The sequence below is a fragment of the Erigeron canadensis genome, chromosome 5 (assembly GCF_010389155.1).
Source record: "Erigeron canadensis isolate Cc75 chromosome 5, C_canadensis_v1, whole genome shotgun sequence".
In the NCBI taxonomy this organism is placed as follows: domain Eukaryota; kingdom Viridiplantae; phylum Streptophyta; class Magnoliopsida; order Asterales; family Asteraceae; genus Erigeron; species Erigeron canadensis.
In genome coordinates this window covers 40,504,544-40,524,826 of record NC_057765.1, presented here as the reverse complement: position 1 = coordinate 40,524,826, position 20,283 = coordinate 40,504,544, and the positions used below count along the sequence as shown (strand labels likewise).

Genomic DNA, 20,283 nt, shown 5'->3' with positions numbered 1-20,283 from the left:
TACATAACACCTATGCTACGATAACGTATACATCAAATGATTGAGTGCTCAAGTCTCACTTGTAACACTTATTATATAGAATAAGGCTGGATAGGATTACTGACGTTGTTGGAAAAATCTAGCAAAAAAAAACCAGATAGAAAAATGCTGAATTATTATTGTTCCTACTCACCGACTGCACGGCCAAACTTGTTTTCTATTTTACTCACCAAGTCAAGATTAGTTGGACACAACGTCACATGATTAATCGTTAACTGATGAGATGAGCTTCACATAGTAGACTCACAAATAGACAGTACAGCATGTTGTAATATCATGTACCACAATCCGTATGAATTATGAAATGCACATTTTTCATACCAAACAAGGAGATTGCTATACCTTTTTCAATTACAATGAAATTCTCAGGTACTGTTCCTCAATAAAATCTTGAGTTTTGAACTGTTTTGTACAAAAGATGAGCAAAATCTAGAGAAAAAATCGATCACTCATGAACTGATTTCCATAGAATACAAAAAGTAAATGGCATATCGACTGATAGGAAGTTAACTCATGAGCGGCTCATGCTTTCTTCTTGGCCCAAATCATGACAAGAGAAAACCCCATAAGTGACATGATTACCACCTGCAGAAAAACCAATACACGATAAGAAATTATGTTGATTGTAGTTATTATACAACCAATGATTTATTTAAAGTTAGTTTTTGATACAAATCAACTTACTGATATGGCTGGAGGTACACCCACAAGTGGATCTTGAAAGAACTTATTTGCCAGAGCAAGGGCCAGTAGACTACTCTGCATACCTAATTTTGATAAAGAGTTGTTTCATGGTTGAGAGTTGAGACTATGAGAGGCACACAAGTTCATAACATGAAGAATGTGCTAATCATGTGCTGCTTTATACTTTAAGGGTGAAACTATATTAATAACCAACCAACAATTCACAAATTAATGTTACAAGCTAAGAGTTTGGACAAACCCCAAAAATTCAGACACGCAATACCACACAACTTACAACCAATTCAAACTACCTAATCCTCATAATACCAATCTGCTCAAGAAAACAACATAACCAGCAGTCAAACATTGTTTTGTAAAAAAAATGGACCATTCGGCCCATTTACATAAGTTCCTTCTGGCACAACACGGAAAAAAGTGATTCAACATTTTTAGGGAAGTGCTTGGTTTTTAATTGCAAACAAACTACTACATTTTTAAAGTACAAAACAACAAAGAATCGGTAAGAGTAACGTGTATGGAGAGGACTACGGAAAGATGCATGCTAAAAAACCGCATCATCCTAACATAACACAATGTTACAAGGTGACGAGTGTAGTGCCCTTTGGGTTTCTATCATGGTCAATGGTTTGCAACAAGAAACAACTATGATGATTTAAATAGTTAACCACTCCTAAAAGATTGAAGACTCCATTGATATGATAAAATTGAAAAGGTCTGGGTGACGGGTCAAAATGGATTTGGGAATTGAAACAAGACAATTTTACTATTGGTTAAAATGAACTGGTTCAGGTTGATAGGCCTGCTAATACTTTTCCGTCCATTTTAGATTTTCACAATTAATGAAAGAGTTCATTATAAATTTATACTTATAAAAGTGGAAACTAAATGCATTGAAAACACACAATGACAGATTTTTTACTGCGTTTCACATTCAGATAGTTTTCTACTTTGACCCATTTAAACAGAACCCAAATCGACCCGTTCATAAGTAAATGTTGCAGCTTATACGAGACCAAGAGGGGATCATTATTAAATAGAAGAAATGTGGAACCTGTTTCATAAGATAGTGTTCTTTGAAGAGGTTTAACATCTGGCGCATTGTGGAATGCAATGCCTGTAAATGCATATCCAAGGACAAACGCTGATAAATGAAGCCCAATAACAAGTAACACCACGGATATGCCAAAAGGCGATAAAACAGAGTTTATGTTAATAGCAAGAGGAGCCCCAACACATAGAGAAGTCACTAAAACTGATAATGGAGGCAAAAAGGGTCGAATAGCACTTGAAATTCTTGGCAAAAACCTGTACATGCAAAAACAAAACGCTTGTAAGAGAAACAATCAAGATAGCTCTTATATCAGACTTGCGCATCTGAGTGAAGTTGATACGAACTTTATTAGAAGTTTATATGAATTTGTAAATTTAAAATAGTAAGATGGACCTTAAGATGATATCTCCTATAGGTGGCAATTTTGACCGATTTTCTTATGAATGCGTTGGTTTAGGTTGCGTTTTATCTCAAACAGACCAAGGAACAGAAAGGCATGTCCAGTTAAAACTTGCCCGAAGTCTTTTAATCAGCTTCCTAAATCATTTTACTCAAACATGTAGATTTTAGATTATTATTTTACTGCAATGATAACATTTGTGTAATCATGAATTACACATTTATTATTTATAATGTATGTAGTGTTAGTGGGTCAACACGACAACACAACCTGATACATACTAAAAATGACCATTTTCGACCCAAACACATCCCATCAAACCTGCCCGCCCAGCACATCTTGTCTGTAGCATCTGCTTACCGGTTAAGAAGCAGGCCTGCAGCAACAGGTGAAACTACAATCTGCAAGATATTGGAAATCATTCCTTTTACATCAACAGGCAACCTCTTTCCGATGAGCAATAGCGACAAGAGTGGGGTCACAAAAACAGCAGTAGCAGTAGACAATGAGGTCATAACTATGCTTAATGGGGCCATTGTGGGGTCCGTTAGAAAAGTGGCGTAATTTGAGAGTTGGGCACCACTAACACAGGCAGTTAGCATGATCCCAGCACCTGAAGCATACATTATCGGAATCAAGTCTAAGTACACATACGATTGAAAAAAAAAAAAATACTTCGTTTAATATGTTCTTAAGGTGATATGAAATGGTGTTAATCAGATGTAGCAAAACTGATTACATAACCCTTAGACACTAAAAATTAGTTACCCAAGACTAAAAAAGACAACAGTCAGGATGATTACTTCCGAAAAAGAAATGTTAAACAAGTGTATATGAAATTTAACCAATTTGATTGTAATGTAATTATGCACATTTTTGGTCTCCATGTTCATATTTTTCAACAATGTTACAAGTACCCTCAAATTCCAAATCTTTATCAGATTGTAATGTAATTAAAGAAATCATAAGGTCAAAATGTGTGTGTGTGTGTGTGTATTAGCTTCAACTTGAAAAAAATGAATTAAAGTATTAAAACCGTGGCTGTTACCTAAAGAAGTTGGAAGGCCGAACATAGTCATGGCCATCGTGCCAAAGAGATAACCGAGAAGCGGTTTAATAGCAAACTGACCAACATAACCAGCAAAAATAGGAGCTGGTCTATTGAACGCTTCAACAAAATCTTTTTCACTCGAATTAAGGCCAACTGCAAACATCAAGAAGCCTAAAGCCGGGGCATAATAGCTGCTAGTAAACCATGTGAAAGATGGTGGATATACAAGAGCCAATATCGTAGTAGCAAGAACTACTTGAGGCAATATCGTGTTGGCTTTCTTTAATACATCCACGAATGACGCCTTGTTTTCATGTATCTAATAAATTGTCAACATGTAAATTGTTAGTTAAAAATTAAATTAAAAACATATGTTTTTTTTCAACTAAATTAACAACCAACTTTTTCAATTGTCCAAATTGGGGAAGGTACTAAATTATGGGCTAAATGACCATTAAAAGTTGGCCCCGACTACAATTTTGGAAAACTTTCTAACAAGATGATCAACCGGCAAGGTTGGATAAGTAGTTAACACCTTTGCCTCGACAGAGATCAAGGTTTCTATCCTAATGCCTTGCAAGGCCGGAGGTCCTTTTCTATCTTAGAACCTGGAAGCAGCCGCATTTTCGAGACATCGCACATACTTTAATTGGCAGTATGAGAAGTTAAATTCGAAAAAAACTAAACGAAAAACCTTAAAACGAAACAGTTTGCAACTTTTTTTTTTCCATATAAATAATACATTTCAACAAAACATAATCACATCATTGTCATAGTCTGACTGTAACATAAGTTTCAACTACGAACATCTGACTTAAAATTCGAAATTGAGGCAACTAAAAAGGTAGATTGTTATTTTAAAAGGGGAAAAAATAAAAAGTGATGATAAAATAAAAATAAAAAAAAGATAAAAAGGTGGAGTAATGAGTGATAATTTACCTTAATAATAGGAGGGGGGAAATGTGAGAGTTGACCATCAGAGTCGTCAACTCTGTCAGGGAGTTCACCAGAAGATACACTCATATGAAGTTTCATTCTTGAAAAACTACCATTATTACCCAAATACGTAGTAGATATATATGGATAGGTTTTACCTGGAGATAAAGAATAATTTGGGGGAGAAAAGATAGATGGTCGATGGTTATAGAAATGATGTTTTTGATGATGATGATGATAATGGTTATTAAGGTGACAGAAATTGTTGTTGTTATTATTAAATCTTAGAATCATTGTTGTTGTTTGTTGAAAGGAGAAGCAGAGGAAGAGGAAGGAGAGATGACTTTTTTTTTACTGAGAGAATACAACTGTAAAATCTGGGTTTTGTTTGTGTTCCTGTTGGTCAAGGTAGTCAAACCCTGTAGCGTTTAAGCCATAAAGATGTTTGACTTTGATATTGGACTTTATTAGTGTATACGTTTAGTAATGAAATAGAACACGAAATGATAATGACAAATTGTAACTCCGTATTTCTATTTTTTCTTACGTTAAAGAATAATAATATATATGTCTAATTTATATGTCTAATAAAAATAAATTTAGGCCCTACATTATTTGCCTATCTTTAAACATACTAAGCACAATATCCATTTTTATTTTTAAAAAAAATCAGATCTTCATATCATCTTGAATAGTATTTAATACTTCAAAATTTAATGAAATATTATTTAATCGATACAAAATTAGATTATTTAAATAAAATATTTAATATATCATTATAATTTCCATTTTCTAAATAGAATTCTTTAGTTTTATCTACTTTCATTTTTCCTTCATAAAGATTTCAAAACACACAACACATCAATACCAATTCTTGTCAAAACGGGAAAAAAAATGCACAACTATCAAATATCCCTCTTTAAACAATTAGTATACACGGAAGTATGAAACATTGTGTATAGAAAATTTTTGATCTTCCTACTCATGTTATTATATCAAATATTTAAACTGATGATATTCATTGTAAAATAAAGATCTAGAAAATCTAAACCGGTAAATGAATGAGGTTTGTCCTCTTCGGATTACTTGAGAATGCCAAGCCAATGACTCGGATTTAACAACCTAACTAGAAATTAATGCTACTGGTTGGTTCGAACTATTTACCTTGTCACCCCTAGCTGCCCAACATGGTGGTTTTTTTTCCCATGGTCAGTTGAAATTTATTGTGAAAAAACAAGGACTCCTAACACTAAAACTATTTGGTGACTGTTGACTTAAAATTAGTCATCCAAAATATAGAATTCGATTATTACTACTCTCATTTGTCGAAAATGCTTACTATGAGGGTGTTTGGGATTGCGTTATAAAGTGATTATCTGATTATTACGTTTGTAAAACGCAAATAATCTAAAAAAGTGTTTGTATGAAAAAGTGATTATTGGCTATGAAAACGCAATTTTAAAGAAGCATGTAGCTACATGCTTTTTCAAAACGCAGTTTTGAAAATGCATAATCTATTTTGAAAACGTAGATTTTGTTTAAGAATCGGAATACCAAACACCCCCTATGTCAGCTAACCATTCATCAACGCCAAGTAGCCATCATTCAACATAACACTGAGTCAACTTCCATCTGTGGGCATGAATTTACCATCTCATCCCTCCTACCAGAGCCACCATTTTGACTACTTTTTGTAAATTGAGCAGAGTTGTTCATTAACCCAAACAGCTAGAGTAACGGTATTGTCACGGATAAAAGAATTAGGAGGCGGGCATTTGAGCATATTGATCAAACATTGATTATACTGCAGTAGGCTGTGAGATGGCAAAAGTGAGCCTTTTTCACGACAATATTGAATAGCCTTACAAACATGCTCACACAAATTACCCTTTTCTCCCCAATCACAGCTGCAAAGTTCATACTCTGACCCTGGGTTCCTTATAACATGAGCTATGTCTCGATCGTGTTGGTCAATAACTTTGACTAGTTCACCTTCTGTGATTAAATCAGTGTTGGGGATTTCTCTTAAATTTCCCCAAGCAGTTAAACCACTTGTCCATTCATCCTTCCAGTATCGTGAAAAGTCATCTTTACTTGCATACTCGTCGAGCCAGAAGTAGGAATGTATTTTAGTCCCCAGCTTATTGACTAGCCAATCAACACGTTGATAGACACTTGAGTCAGTTTCATTGAGCAACCTCAGTTTAACTGGTTGTGATAAAACTCGAGAGCTGCTGAACTCTCCTGGCTAGCAAGTGGTACGGTTTTCAAAGATGTGATCCAAGATTCTGTTGAAAAAAGCAAACTAAAAGTTTCATATAAGTTAACAATTAAAAAAAATGGTCAACTGCTATCTGCTACTAAGTACTAACCCATTCTAGGATACCAAGCTGCCTTGAAGTAATCCATGAAATCCCTGCAATCTACAAAATCTTGCATGAATTTATCAAACGATTTAAGTGTTCCACGCCCTATACAAATGTCTTTGACTAATAGGCCGAGTGTTTTTGCCAACTTTGCTCGTGTCTCCATATTTGAACACCTCTTCATTAAGTTTTTATGCCATGCATGACGAACCCGCCATAAGCAGATCAATACAGAGCATTTAAATACTTCCCTGGTAACACCAAATGTGGCATGTAAGTTAATGCAATCTATATACACCAACAAATTGTAAGCAGAAGCTGGCAATTATGTAACCAGTTTACACATGCATAGGTTAAGTCGGGAAATGTTCTATCTTAAATGGGCAAGTTATAAGAATTAGAAAAACCTAACAAGAAACGGGTCAAACTGGTTGAAAATCTCCCCAAGTTCACTTTCAGGGCATAAAACATCCTATTTAATTTTACTCGAAAAGTTGGACCAATCACCAGAAGAATATAACTTTTGTAATCATACTTGACACATTAATCATATCTAAATACTTCATAGGACTGTAAATTGTCTCCATAACAGAATTACTAATATTGACCTGTTAACCAACTACCCACTGTGTACATTTTACCACCAGTTACTGTCAACTAATTTGGCATTATAAAACTGTCACCAGAGGAATTATATATTGAGCAGACCTGATAGTGAGATGGTCCAATAAAGGATCATCAACAATAAACCCGCCCAATTTCCATGTAGGATCTTTATTGCGAACTCTATTATAGAGAGCCCTCATCCATTCATGAGTTTGCTCAGATCTTGAAAAACTTGGTGCTATTATCCATGCTACTGGTATAGCCTTGCTGTCTGAGTTGAAAACAATAAGACTTTGGATTGGGCACTGCATAAAGGTTGTAACCGGAAAATAAATAATTTCATCTAAATGACAAACACCACAAGGAAATATACAGAAATAAAGAGTGACCATGGATTCTAGGGAAAAGGAACTCCTAATACATTTCAAATGTGACAAATATGAACCGCTTACATAGTCAATCTCAAGATATATCTCTATATAGCGTCTAACAAGGATAAACCAATTACCAGTTTTATACAACTTCAAACATACTGTTTGGCCACTTTCAAAACTAGAACCAAAACCAACTAACAAGTCCACATGACCGATAACAAGTCCGGGGTTGGGTAAGAGGTCAAAACAGGTTATGGAGTTGAAATGAGTCTGAACGAGCCAAGTTGGCCCACACACACTTTTTTGTCATGTTTAAAAAAGTTAAAATAGATTAAAAAAAAATAAAAAATAATGATGATTACAGAACTATACAATGGTGATTTAAATCTTTCAGTAAGAAGATCTAGGAGGTTGTATGCATTAAAAACAAACTTTTGATGACTTTTAAGACGACCATTTGTAAGTAAACGGGTTGAGTCTCCTGTATTAACAGTAAATCAAAGTGTACATGAGCGGGAGAATGAAAAAAATGGTCAAACTCACCTTGAGTTTATTTGTGCCAAACATTGAATGTAGACCAAGGAGGCGTCCATTGCCAAAACGAATCATTTGCTGCAACTGCCATTCTGTTTGAAAACCCAACAAAAAGGGACCATTATCTGAAAAATCTTCATAAAAGAACACACGACTCTGATTGTTTTCAACCCACAACCTGATGCTAACATCGTCATCTTCATCAAATTCATAACTAGAATGTCGAATAGTCCTTTCTTGTTTCCTCACATACCTATTAGTTAAAAGGTCATCTCTATTGCATGGGCCTCCTTGCTTCTCTACGGATTCATTGTGTCTTTGCATAATTGTTTCCACCGGAATTCCAACATGTAATAAAGACAAGACACGTAAACGTAGATCCTCTGACATAGACGGTGCAAACATGGCACGTGTTCCTACAGACTTGTTATCTTGTGGTCCATGACATGGCAATCCCTGTTTATCCACATGTTTATCATGGTTATATATGATAACTGCCACGGATGGTTCAGCTATTAAGCGTTTAACTATGAAGTTGCAGGTACACCCTTTTTTCGTACTAGGCCTACCGGCAGATTTCTTCTTTGGAACATAACTAGCCCTACTAGGTCTAACCACACCTCCTTCTCGACGGTCATCTGGTCCAAATGAACACCGATAACTGGAAAAGCGATAACTATAATTGTCAGAGAAACCGATAACTACGAGGTCATGTCATGTACCTATGCTTAGGTATAGAACCCCTCACATCTTAATATTTTAATCCCTAGAAAACATGGAGCCCAATCATTTAATCATTATAAAATAGATATTACTGTATAAAACTAGTATGTGAGAGGTTATATACCTATGCTTAGGTAAAGCCACATATTCACTTTCTTCTCTCTACACACACACACACATATAATCCAGGGTGACTTTCCAGTCAGAAGATTGTGAGAACACTCAAAAATTTCATTTTGATACATTATAAGTCCATACAACTAACATAGTGTATAACTAATTATCATCATTTAAGTGTTTAACAACACATGGATCCGTTAAAACTGACAAAATCACATATTTTTATTAATGCGTCCATTTTGATAAATATGCATCCAAGATTGATGCACATAACAAAAAGGTCATTTTCTCAATTTTGACGGATCATCGTGTTGTTAAACACTTATATAATGATAGTAATTCACTATGTTAGTTTTACAGACTTATCACGTTCTGCTTATTTTTAAAGGTGTTCTCATTAGATTCGAAATCATAAAGGGATGAGAATATAAGATTGTCATGTACCTAAACTTATATATAGAACCCCATACCTTAATATTTTAATGCATAAAAATTATGGAACCCAATCACTTATTAAAATAAGAATTAAAAAAATTAGTATGTGAGAAATTTCATGTATAAGTTCAGCTACATATTCTAATTCCTCTTATATACGAGTAATATATAATAAAATAAAATAGTTTCTAGATGGGATGGAAACACTAGAAAAGATGAGAAAGCTTACTAAGTTTTTTCAAGGATACCATCAACTTTAGGCTTCTTGGAAGCGGGACGACGGTTCCTAGTTTCAACATAGAAACTTGTGGGGGGACAATCTTTGTTGTTAGATTCACCGCGAACAAAGCCATTGACTCTAGGAAAAGGAACCAAAGCAACTCTATCCATATTATTGTCACCATAACCTCGTACCTTGGACCACACAAGATCATTTGCACAGAACTCCATTGTTGGGGGATTTTGTACTGGCAGGGACAGTATTTCATCATATCTACTACCCATCTGTATATTAATTTCATAAACGAAAACAAAATACTGATTTATAAAAGTACTCGTATCACCTAGTACGGTCAGGGGCATGTATGGGGAGGGGAGGGGATGGGATGGGATGGGTTGTTTACATGGGATTTTCTTTTTCTTTTGTTTGGTGATAGATTGTTTGGGCGTGGGGCCGTGGCCCGTGGGCTGTTAAATTTGAGTGTTTGGATTTTAGTGATTTTTAAACATTGGATAAACCAATTTTCTAAAAGTTGGTAACTTAGTCAAACTTGGTAAGTAATTATTGTTATATATACACCTTATATCTATATCTATATAAATATTAAAACAATACTTATCTTAGCATTTTAAAATCTTCTATAATTTAAAGTTATTTTTAAAAATTGTCACATAAGTTTTTATCCTATGTGTCATCTCTATATTTTTTTACAATATATAAATCTACAAAATTATATTATCTAAAACTATTAAATTAAATAAAAATAAAATCTATATATAAACAAAATCTTACAAAAATAAAAGTAAAAAATCACATTCTATATCATAATAGAAACCGTATGAATTTAAAATCTATTTTTAAAATTGGAAAATATTTGGTTTTCAAATTATTTATTTCTTAATTTTACTATCAAATATAACCAATATTATATATCATATTGTAATATAGTTTTTTATCCTTTTCGTGGTGGTGATTTTACATTTTATAAAAACTATTATCAATTACTAGGTGAATTCAACGTAATTTGAATCATAGGTTTGTTCTTTGTAATCTAATTATAATTTGAATTTGGTTTCTAACAATATCTAATTAAAGCTTTTCAACTTTTACGAATTTTATTATTTGATGAAGTAAGTTTATGAAACTATTTTCTTTGAAAGAGTGTGATGAAATTCTAATAAGTCACATATCACTTTGCAAAAAATAAAAGATCGTTATGATTTTACATTATATGTACATTTTAAGTTCATTTTATGTTTATTAGTATTGCATGAAGTATAATATGTGATAGTTAATATGAATATTTGATAACGTATGTTTTTATATAAATGCAAAGATTTCCATAAGTAATAAGAGTTATATTTTGAATTTATCTATTTCAATAAATGTAAAAATTTCCATTTAATGATAATATAGATTTATATGTACATGCCTAAATAATGTATAGTTGTTAAAAGTTATTATAAATATTCATATAACTAAAACAACATTTTTAAATAACCGCACATCGTGCGGGTAAAAGACCTAGTTATCAATGACGGTGGGGGATGGCGGCGGTGGTGTGGAGATGGCGGCGAACCCGACCCGAACATAACACGACACCAAACCCAACATAACACGGCCCCAACCCGAACCATAACACGACCCCAAACCTGACCCACCCAAATAGCGTTGACAATAATAATGAAGAGAAATAACCATGTACAAGTAAATACTCGTAAATAAAAGCAAAAACTGATAAAGAAGAAAATTGGTAAGTCACAAGACCATTCTTAAATTTAACTCCTTATATTTACGTCGAATTTTTTTTATTCATTTTTACATCGAAGAACTTGACATATCAACATTTTAGAAGATTAGAAACCTTGAGGGGTTCAGCCCAAGGCGAAAACCAAAACAAACATCCCGCTTGAAATGATAAGAAAAAAGAAACCAAAAAAAATAACTCATCATTAGATAATGAAAACCCCATTACAATCCCACCACCACCACCACCACCACCATCATCATCATCATCATCATCACAAATCCGCCATTAAAATACCTTCAAAACCATATTCAATTCATCTCTTTGAATCCACGATTCCTTCAATTCCCTTTCACATTCACACAATTTCATTAATCCTTCAAACTCCACCTCATTAATTCCCCACAATTTATCCAAAACCCCCAAATTCAAGAATCACCAAATTCATCTTTTAATTCAATCCAATTCGACCCAAGTTTCAAACTTTCATACAATTCAATTGTTTTTCGAAATGACCCATGAAAATAATGGTCCAATTACGCACATAAAGGTTGGATTTGACGATGATTCTAAGCCTGATTACGTCATCATTACGTCACCCGATGGAAATGGCGGTAACGGTGGCGGTGGTTTGATTCCGGTGGACGGTGCTGCTGCTGCTGGTGAAATTATCAGTATATGGTGGTCGTTTTGGTGGTGGGGGAAGTTTGTTTTCTTGATTGTGTTTTTGGCGTTTTTAGCGTTTTGTTTCTTTGTTTGGATTGGACCCTATGTGATGGAAAAGGTGCATATCTATATCTATTTATATATAATTATATTTCAGCTATATACAAAAATCACAATAGATGGCTTATAAGCCAACTTTGGCGTCCATATATCCACACATTGGGTCGGTCGTACGGATCAGTTGGTGCCAATGTACTTTTCCCGAAAACCTGTAAAAAGCTGAATGCATACAATAGATTTCAGGTTTTAGTTGAATATATTTCCAAACACTTGACTCTTTTGGAAAGGCTAAAATGGCCATTCACCTAATTAGAAAATGTGTCGTTCCAAACACTTGACCCTAGAGGTGTTTGGAAATATATTAAACTAAAATCTCGAAATCTATTGTATGTATTTAGCTTAGAACGCTTCTAGAATGTGTTGCCGTGTTGGTAACATTTAGAAGGGTAAATATCTTGAAAGTTAAAAGACAAACTAAAATAGTAAGTTGGACGATTGTTTTGGTAGAGAAGTAGTGATAAGAACGAATGATTTTATGGTAGACTTAAGAATTTGTTACGTCGTTTTACAGTTTATATGTATATCTATGAAAAATTGTCAAAGTTTGAGTTTTAAGTATTGTGTGTTGAATATGTTTTTCAGGAGGTTATACCTATCTTAAACTGGGAGACTGAGACATTCAGCAAGCCGGTGTTAGCACTTATAATATTTGCTTCTGTTGCGTTATTCCCTACTATATTCATACCATCAACACCCTCAATGTGGGTTGCAGGAATGAGTTTTGGCTATGGTTTGGGATTTCTGTTGATCATGAGTGGTGTTAGTATTGGTGTATCACTTCCTTATTTCCTTGGTTCCCTATATTATCGTAAGATTCAAGTAAGTTTTCTTCTATCATTAGAATTAGTTTATCCATCTCCATGGATGATGATTTAAGGTAGAATTTTTTTGTTTATCATGTAGGGGTGGCTAGAAAGATATCCAAAGAAAGCATCAATTATAAGATTAGCAGGTGAAGGAGATTCGTATGATCAGTTCAGAGCTGTCACGCTATTAAGGATATCACCGTTTCCATATGCAGTGTATAATTACTGTGCGGTGGCGACTGATGTTAAGTTTGTGCCATACTTGTTTGGAACATTGGTCGGAATGGTGCCAGAAGTTCTTGTTGCAATTTATACGTAAGATATCTCATTCTTTGTGTTCATTTACTTGTTTACTTGATTCTGGATATGCCTAGTAGAGTGATACAATATCATTAATCTGATCAATCTTTGGAGATGGAAATGCATTTAAATTGAACCTTCATATAGCGTATACCCTGTCCTTTTAATGTTCATACTCCAAATGCATATTTGTGTGGACTATAACTGGATTTTGTGACGAGAAGGCATCACGTGCCTTTAAATTTTGTTTTCTCTTGATCCATGTATCAAGGTAGATGCCGTTAGTTATAGATATCTGAAGACAGACAGAGAATCATATTAGTCTACCTAAGTTCTAGGGAAGGAGGGTATGGATATTGTTAGTGTCTATTTGTTTCAAAAGCTTGAATAACTTATCAAGAGATATCGTTAGGCGAACCTATTAGTTGACTGAAGGTTACTGGTTAATTAGATATAAGCCCCAGGAGATATTACCCATTATTTAAGTAAAGATAGTTAGAAATTTCGTAAGAGTTGTTGGAATTTCTTAATAACATATATGATCAGTTAAAAATAAGCCTATGTTTGTGTTAGTTTCCTTTTTTTTTTGAACGGGCCCATGTTAGTTTTTTTTACAGTCTTAACCATATGTCAAAGCTTTATGAGTGAGACATTGGGGTTTCTAGTAACTAGTAAGATACTGTAAGTTCACATATTATATTTAAGTATCGTGTTATTGTTGAAATACAAGTCCAGTTTTTTAATATAGCAGTTTATGGGGTTGTAGCCCTTGAGCATACTTCCAGCCACGGCTAAACCTTCAACTGGTAATTATAACCCATTTTCACTCTAAACAGGGTGAAATTTTAGTTCACGAATATGACATATAGACAGAGGAAAATCTGGGTTGTAAGTCACACCAAAGATGATAAATGAAACCTTTCAGTATAACTGTATAAGAAGATGGGACTAGAAAATTGGATAACCATCTTTGGGTATTGTTTATAAAAGATGTTTAACGAAATCAGTGGCAGGAGTTTGGTGGGAACTGTTAGGAACTGCCCTAGGTCTTAGCACAGCGGAAACAATTAAACAAGAAGATAAAACATGAAAATAGATAAACGACACAAGAATTTAACGTGGTTTGGCCCCAATGGGGGGCCTAGTCCACCGGTTGCAACTAGGTTATTTTATTAAGCTCTGAACCATTTAATTACAATTACAATGAGAATATATTTATAGGAGAAGAGATTAGGGTTTCTTGCTTGGTGAACAAGGAAACCTAATGGGCTTCCTAATCAGCCAACTAAAATAGCCCTAAGGCCAAAGAACAGGCCCAGGCCTTCACACCCAACAGGAACTTGGTGACTCTTCCTTGCATCTGATTTTAAGGATCCAAAAGAGAACATTGAAAGTAAAATAAGTGGATAGAAAAACTTTTGTAAGCTGCTAAAGCTGTAGGTTAATGTGGCAATTTTGACCAATTATGTTAATGGTCAATTCAAATACTCTCGATTGCTATTGAATTAAAATGAGTTTGTAATTATATTTAGCAAACTAGCTGTCTTAAGTAATGTAGAAAGTGTAGATAAACAGCGTGTTTGGTATACTCGCACCTAAACCACCGTGACCCTTACTAAACTCACATAGTCATTAGTCACATGAACTGCCTATCTTGCCAACTCTAGCTCAAGGCATAATGGGTGCTTTTATAGAGGCTTAGGGAGGTGGTTCTAACAGGACTTTTTATGATATTGATGAAGCAATGGATGCTTTTAGGTGGAAGAAAGTAGTTCAGTCTCGATATCAATAATAGAAGGGATTTAGAAGTTTAGGCTTTTTCAAAGTACTTTGGCTATCAATAATACAGGAGGTTTTGAATTTTTGTCTTCTCCTGAGGGTATTGATTATATGATCTATATAAAAGTATTAATTAATGAGACTAGGCAGCAAACTAATTAAAAGAGGGGTTAATTGCACACATTAGCATAAACTTTGTCAAACTACATTTTAGACAACGTTCTCTTTTTCCCCACAATAGCAATTAGCAACCTTCTCTACTATTTATCCATTTTGGGCAGATATATCTTCTGTCATTTATGTTAAATAGGAACATATTTCAGTTTCGTCTGTAGATGATTATCAGTATATTAATTGTTTAATCGCGTGAAATTTGTTGGTGAAACCACCTGTAATGGCTTTGCTATGGTCAAAATGGCCATGAATTCTGTCCAAAACTGGATGACTTATCTTGCTATTCTGTGCAAAAAGAACATGGTGCCTAAAATGAGAGTTGATCCTACGTTATGCAGCTATCAGACAGGCCTTGAGACAAGAATTCCCAATCATTAGGTGTAGATTGTTGTACCTTTTCCGAGGGTAGATAGATCGCTCCCAGAAAGATCTCCAAGGAAAGGTGTATGTGTGTGGGGACATGTATCTGTGTGCTTGTGACTTTGTGTATGTTTGGACATGTGTGTGAGTTTGAGTGTGACTGTGTGATTGTGAGTGTATGTGAATCTATCCAAATATAGGGGATATGTCAAAAAGCAAAATACGTGTAAGCATGTAAAACCTTGCAATATGAGGTTTTAGATTACAGTGGGACAAAATAGAGTTTATGGACTGTAGCTTAAGTAATACTGGCTGAGTAGTGTACATTTTGTGTAAAGACCTTACTTACACTAGGGTACTGATGTCCATGCCCATCTTACAGGGATTTCCATGTCCGCCGAGCTTTTCCTTTTGGCAGTATGCATCATACAAGACATTTTGCATACTGTTTTCTATATACAAGTAATGATGGTCTATTCTATGTTCTTTGCTTGTTTTTCAGGGGTATAATGATTCGAACCTTGGCAGATGCTTCAAAAGAACAGAGAACACTTGCACCGCTTCAGATCGTATTCACTGCTTGTGGGTTTGTTTTAACGATTGTTACCACCATAATAGTTACAGTTTATGCTAAAAAGCGGCTCAGTGAGTTGCAGGATCAAGAAGAGCAGATGCTATTGTTAGAGTAACATGACGGTTTGATTCCATGGAACTTTGATGGAGTAGAGATCTTTTGTAACCGTTTTTCCATGGCAAACTCACACAACTACTAACCAAAACAAAGTTTGTACAACAGTAATTGGCAATCTTTGTTTTTCTTTTATTTCTTGTAAACGTTTCTCCCTTGTATATAATAGGTTTTGAGTTCATCAAATGGCTTGACAACTTCTCTTATTGTTATTGATTCATTTTTTTATTTTTGCTTTCTGTAAAGGTTTAATCCCAAATGAAATTTAGCTTTGAGAAAAGTACCACTTACAGTAATTTGAATAGTACAAACTAGTTTTTGTATAGATGAATCATCTGTTGAAAGGTCTGTAGTTCGGAACTGATACAAAAAAATTTAGCGTGATTGATAATGTGATTAATCATAGTGTCTTCTAAACAATTTTGTTTGTTTTAGCTAGTTTTACCGTTATAAATTGTTAATCTGTTTAACATCAGGGTAAATCATATCAGTGTGTTATCTTGCATAATTGCATATGTAAGAAGGTTTAAGGGTTCAAATTTCTGTAATTACCTGTTAACGTAAGTAGTTTACCTATTAAGGCTGACATTAGATATAAAGTAAGCTCCAGAAGGATCGTACACCTCGTATTATTTCATGGTTAGGTTAATACAAACGTTTGTCAAGGAAAAAAAAAACTTTAAAGGTAAGAACGAATTCATATTTAGTGTATCAACCATCTCCAAAACAATACAACGTTTTAGCAAACATATACACTTTAAGTAATAATAAAAGTAATCAATGTCAGAAAATAGAAATAGTATTAAACAAATAGCAAAGCAAGACCGCTCAAGAATGCAACTAGGCAGGCATAGGTTGTTGGAGTTGCCAAGGTGCTCGAGGCAGATTGACTTGGAGCTGGAGCCATTGTTTGTGGTAACACGGTGATGGCAAGCTTCATGCCTCTCAACTCACAATGCTTTGCGATACTACAAATGTACCATTTCCTTCCCGGTGTTAGAAGGGGGATGACATCTCGTCCACTTGTCAAGGTTCCATTGTTAGATGTAGCACTACATTGTTGGAAGCCAGTGCCGTTAACTTTCACCACATTGTGGGTACCAGACGCATAATTGAACACTACATCATGAAAATAATTAACGATAAATTACTTTCCGTATGTATAAGATGCAGGAAATGCATATATATATGGGAATATAACGTACCAAGTGTATCTCCAACGGCGAAAACTTTATCCTTTGTCCAGGTTTGATAATCAAAGTCGAGACTCCATCCACTTACATCACCAACAATGTATTCCGTAGCAGAAACTGAAGTCGCGAGAACAACAAGTGTTGCAACAAAGAGGATGAACAAATGTGATAAGGCCATTATTGAGGTTTCTAATTGATGTAGTCTTCTTTGAATACTAAAAAAATGGCTTTTAGCTAGTTTGCTTTATTCGTTAGAGAAGATGATATACAAGATACAAGATTGTTTGGCTATATATACACTTTTGGAGTCATTATTGAAATGCAAAGTTGAGAACCGGAAATGGACGGCAATATAACGGGCATAGTAGATTTGGTACTACATGTGTTCTATTCCACACTAAATATATATAAAAAAAAGTTGTTCTCTTATAAGCCGGTGGTATCTTACGGCTTGGATTTCTTTATACACAAGATTTACGGAAAACACTTTTTGAAGCATAAAACCAACTTCAAGATCGTACAGTAGTTTGGTGTGTTGATATTCATACAAGAGAGGTTTCATGTTCAAATATTTTAGGAAAACAAAGAAAGTGCATACAGATTATACGAGATATTGTGCTAAAGACTTAGCCTTTAGCCTCTGTATGAATATGTGTAAGCAATTTTATAGCCATATGAAAATGCTAACATTGGCGGTATTAAAAGGGGGCCAATGCCTCCCTCAAAATTTAAATTGTCACGTATTTTTAAACTTTTTATAGGATTTTTAAAATTGTCCTATATGTTTTTATCATTTTTGCTCCTTTTAAATTTATCTTTTATGAATTTTCTAACTTTGTCACGTTTGAGATTTTTGCCTGATACCGCCTCTGATTACTAATACTATTATTCAATTCCATTTTCCATCTCAACTTCTATATCATTTAACTTCAAACTATAAAAATGATATTAAGCTTACACTTATAAATTTATAATGTTTAGTAATTGAAGGCCTTAGTGGCACATAACATATAATATGAGGACCTATAATAAATATACTATACTGATAGCATTTTGGTCCCTTCAAAATTTAGGTTTCGACACTTCTTGCAGCCTACAATACAACTGCCTAGCCTATTGATGGATAATCATCGATGATTTTATTTGGTTTATCTCAAACATAAATAAGAGCATTTTAATTCAATTTGATTCGCAATGTAATGACTAATCCTCACACAAAATCTATGGATTTTTCCTACATTTAAACCAAGTTATTTAAACTTCATGTTAAAGTATAATGTCACAGAGAGTAAAAAGGGTAGAATTTAACCCATATAGTAATATATAATGAATAAGATATTCAAATTTATTGTAAATATAACTTCTTCAAACCAGTAAAATATATAAAGTTACAATTATTTAAACAAATAGACATACCAAATAAATCAAATAACCAATGGTTAAAATCGGATACAATGTACGTTCTAAACAATCAATGACAAGATACTTCCGATTAATGTAGCTCCAAACCCATAAAATGCCGGTAATGCCAATGCACTTGATGCAGATGGACTTGGAGCCGGAGCCATCGTTTGTGGTAGAACGGTGATGACAAGCTTCATGTTCCTCAACTCACAATGCTTTGCAACACCACAAATGTACCATTTCCTTCCCGGTGTTAGAAGGGGGATGACGTCTCGTCCACTTGTCAAAGTTCCATTGGAAGATGTCACGTCACATTGCTGGAAACCGGTACCATTAACTTTCATCACATTGTGAGTGCCAGAAGCATAATTGAATACTGTATATAAGGAAAAATAAAAGAATAGAGTTTAATCAATTATTCAAGTAACATTTAAAACCCGGGACTTAGAAAAATATAATGTATCAAAAGAACAATATCAATCATATCTAGCTAACTATACTTATATTTATGTGAATATAAATTAATTACCAAGTTTATCTCCAACCATGAAAACTTTATCCTTGGCCCAATTGCTATAATCATAATCTAGAGTCCATCCACTTGCATCACCTACGATGTATTCGGTTGCCGAAACTGAAGTTGCTAGAACAACAAGTGTTGTGACCATGAAGATGATTATTGAATGAGAGGAGGCCATTTTCAAAATATTTTTGAGCTTCTAATGATCGAACGTTTGTGTTAGTACTAGAAATTGGATTTTAATTTGCTTTGATAGTTGAGACTTGAGATAAAATTAGTTACATGATTGTAAGCCTATTTATATAGTTTTCGAGTGAATGTAGAAAGGCAAATGAAAGTAGGGAACCGGCTATGGACGGTAATACTTATTTTATTATTTATTATATTTTCATAATTTTATGTAGCATATGTAACGTGCATTCTATATTTCTACCTCTGATAAATAAATTAGAGTATGACTAATTTGTAATTTGTAAATACGAAATAAAGGATGATTGCCACAAAAGTCCGACTTGTAATTCGGCTGACGAATCTTTGTACAATGACAAAGATTTTATTCTTGTAAATGATCACTTTTCATTATTAATTTATTTGTTAGTAGAATAATTACGATATTTGAACAAGTCACATTAGTGTCCAATGCACATTTGTCACTCTTAATTTCAATTCATTGCATCCATCGAAATAGTCGCTAAACTTGTTTTTTGTTCCATCTATTATTAATATTAACAAACGCAGAAGCAAATATGTTTGTGTATGCAGAGCCGATTCGGATGCTAAGGGCGAGATATGGTCGAATATATGCCAATGTTAAATAATTTTAAACCATTTGTTTAATCATTATGTATATAGTAGTGAAAGGTCAAAGACAAGTCCTAAGAATTGAAGTGGTTTGAAAACTCCTTTTCTTTCCGCTAAAAAAACATTTTTCTTACAATCCACATCATCTAGAAAATGTTTCTTTTT

General features: G+C 34.0%; 4 protein-coding genes and 1 pseudogene across 4 annotated transcripts; 1 reads left to right on the top strand and 4 right to left on the bottom strand.

Annotated features, from left to right (window-relative positions):
- Positions 1-350: 350 nt before the first annotated feature.
- On the bottom strand, positions 351-4,555 carry LOC122599104 (probable sodium/metabolite cotransporter BASS5, chloroplastic). Its single transcript, XM_043771565.1, has 6 exons — positions 4,186-4,555; positions 3,244-3,565; positions 2,556-2,808; positions 1,796-2,049; positions 724-806; positions 351-624 (listed from the first exon to the last, which is right to left on the bottom strand). The coding sequence occupies exons 1-6, from the start codon at positions 4,474-4,476 to the stop codon at positions 562-564; spliced, it is 1,266 nt and encodes a 421-aa protein (XP_043627500.1). The 5' UTR covers positions 4,477-4,555; the 3' UTR covers positions 351-561.
- A 1,311-nt stretch (positions 4,556-5,866) lies between these two features.
- LOC122601817 lies at positions 5,867-9,844 on the bottom strand (annotated as a pseudogene).
- A 1,609-nt stretch (positions 9,845-11,453) lies between these two features.
- On the top strand, positions 11,454-16,386 carry LOC122599105 (TVP38/TMEM64 family membrane protein slr0305-like). Its single transcript, XM_043771566.1, has 4 exons — positions 11,454-12,091; positions 12,676-12,912; positions 12,997-13,214; positions 16,015-16,386. Exons 1-4 carry the CDS (start codon positions 11,819-11,821, stop codon positions 16,199-16,201), a joined length of 915 nt encoding a protein of 304 aa, XP_043627501.1. The 5' UTR covers positions 11,454-11,818; the 3' UTR covers positions 16,202-16,386.
- Positions 16,387-17,002: 616 nt separating this feature from the next.
- LOC122601816 (blue copper protein 1b-like) lies at positions 17,003-17,571 on the bottom strand. The gene is made up of 2 exons (XM_043774551.1): positions 17,406-17,571; positions 17,003-17,319 (listed from the first exon to the last, which is right to left on the bottom strand). Exons 1-2 carry the CDS (start codon positions 17,569-17,571, stop codon positions 17,003-17,005), a joined length of 483 nt encoding a protein of 160 aa, XP_043630486.1.
- A 1,201-nt stretch (positions 17,572-18,772) lies between these two features.
- LOC122599107 (blue copper protein 1b-like) lies at positions 18,773-19,495 on the bottom strand. The gene is made up of 2 exons (XM_043771568.1): positions 19,327-19,495; positions 18,773-19,173 (listed from the first exon to the last, which is right to left on the bottom strand). Exons 1-2 carry the CDS (start codon positions 19,493-19,495, stop codon positions 18,857-18,859), a joined length of 486 nt encoding a protein of 161 aa, XP_043627503.1. The 3' UTR covers positions 18,773-18,856.
- Between the last annotated feature and the right edge of the window lie 788 nt (positions 19,496-20,283).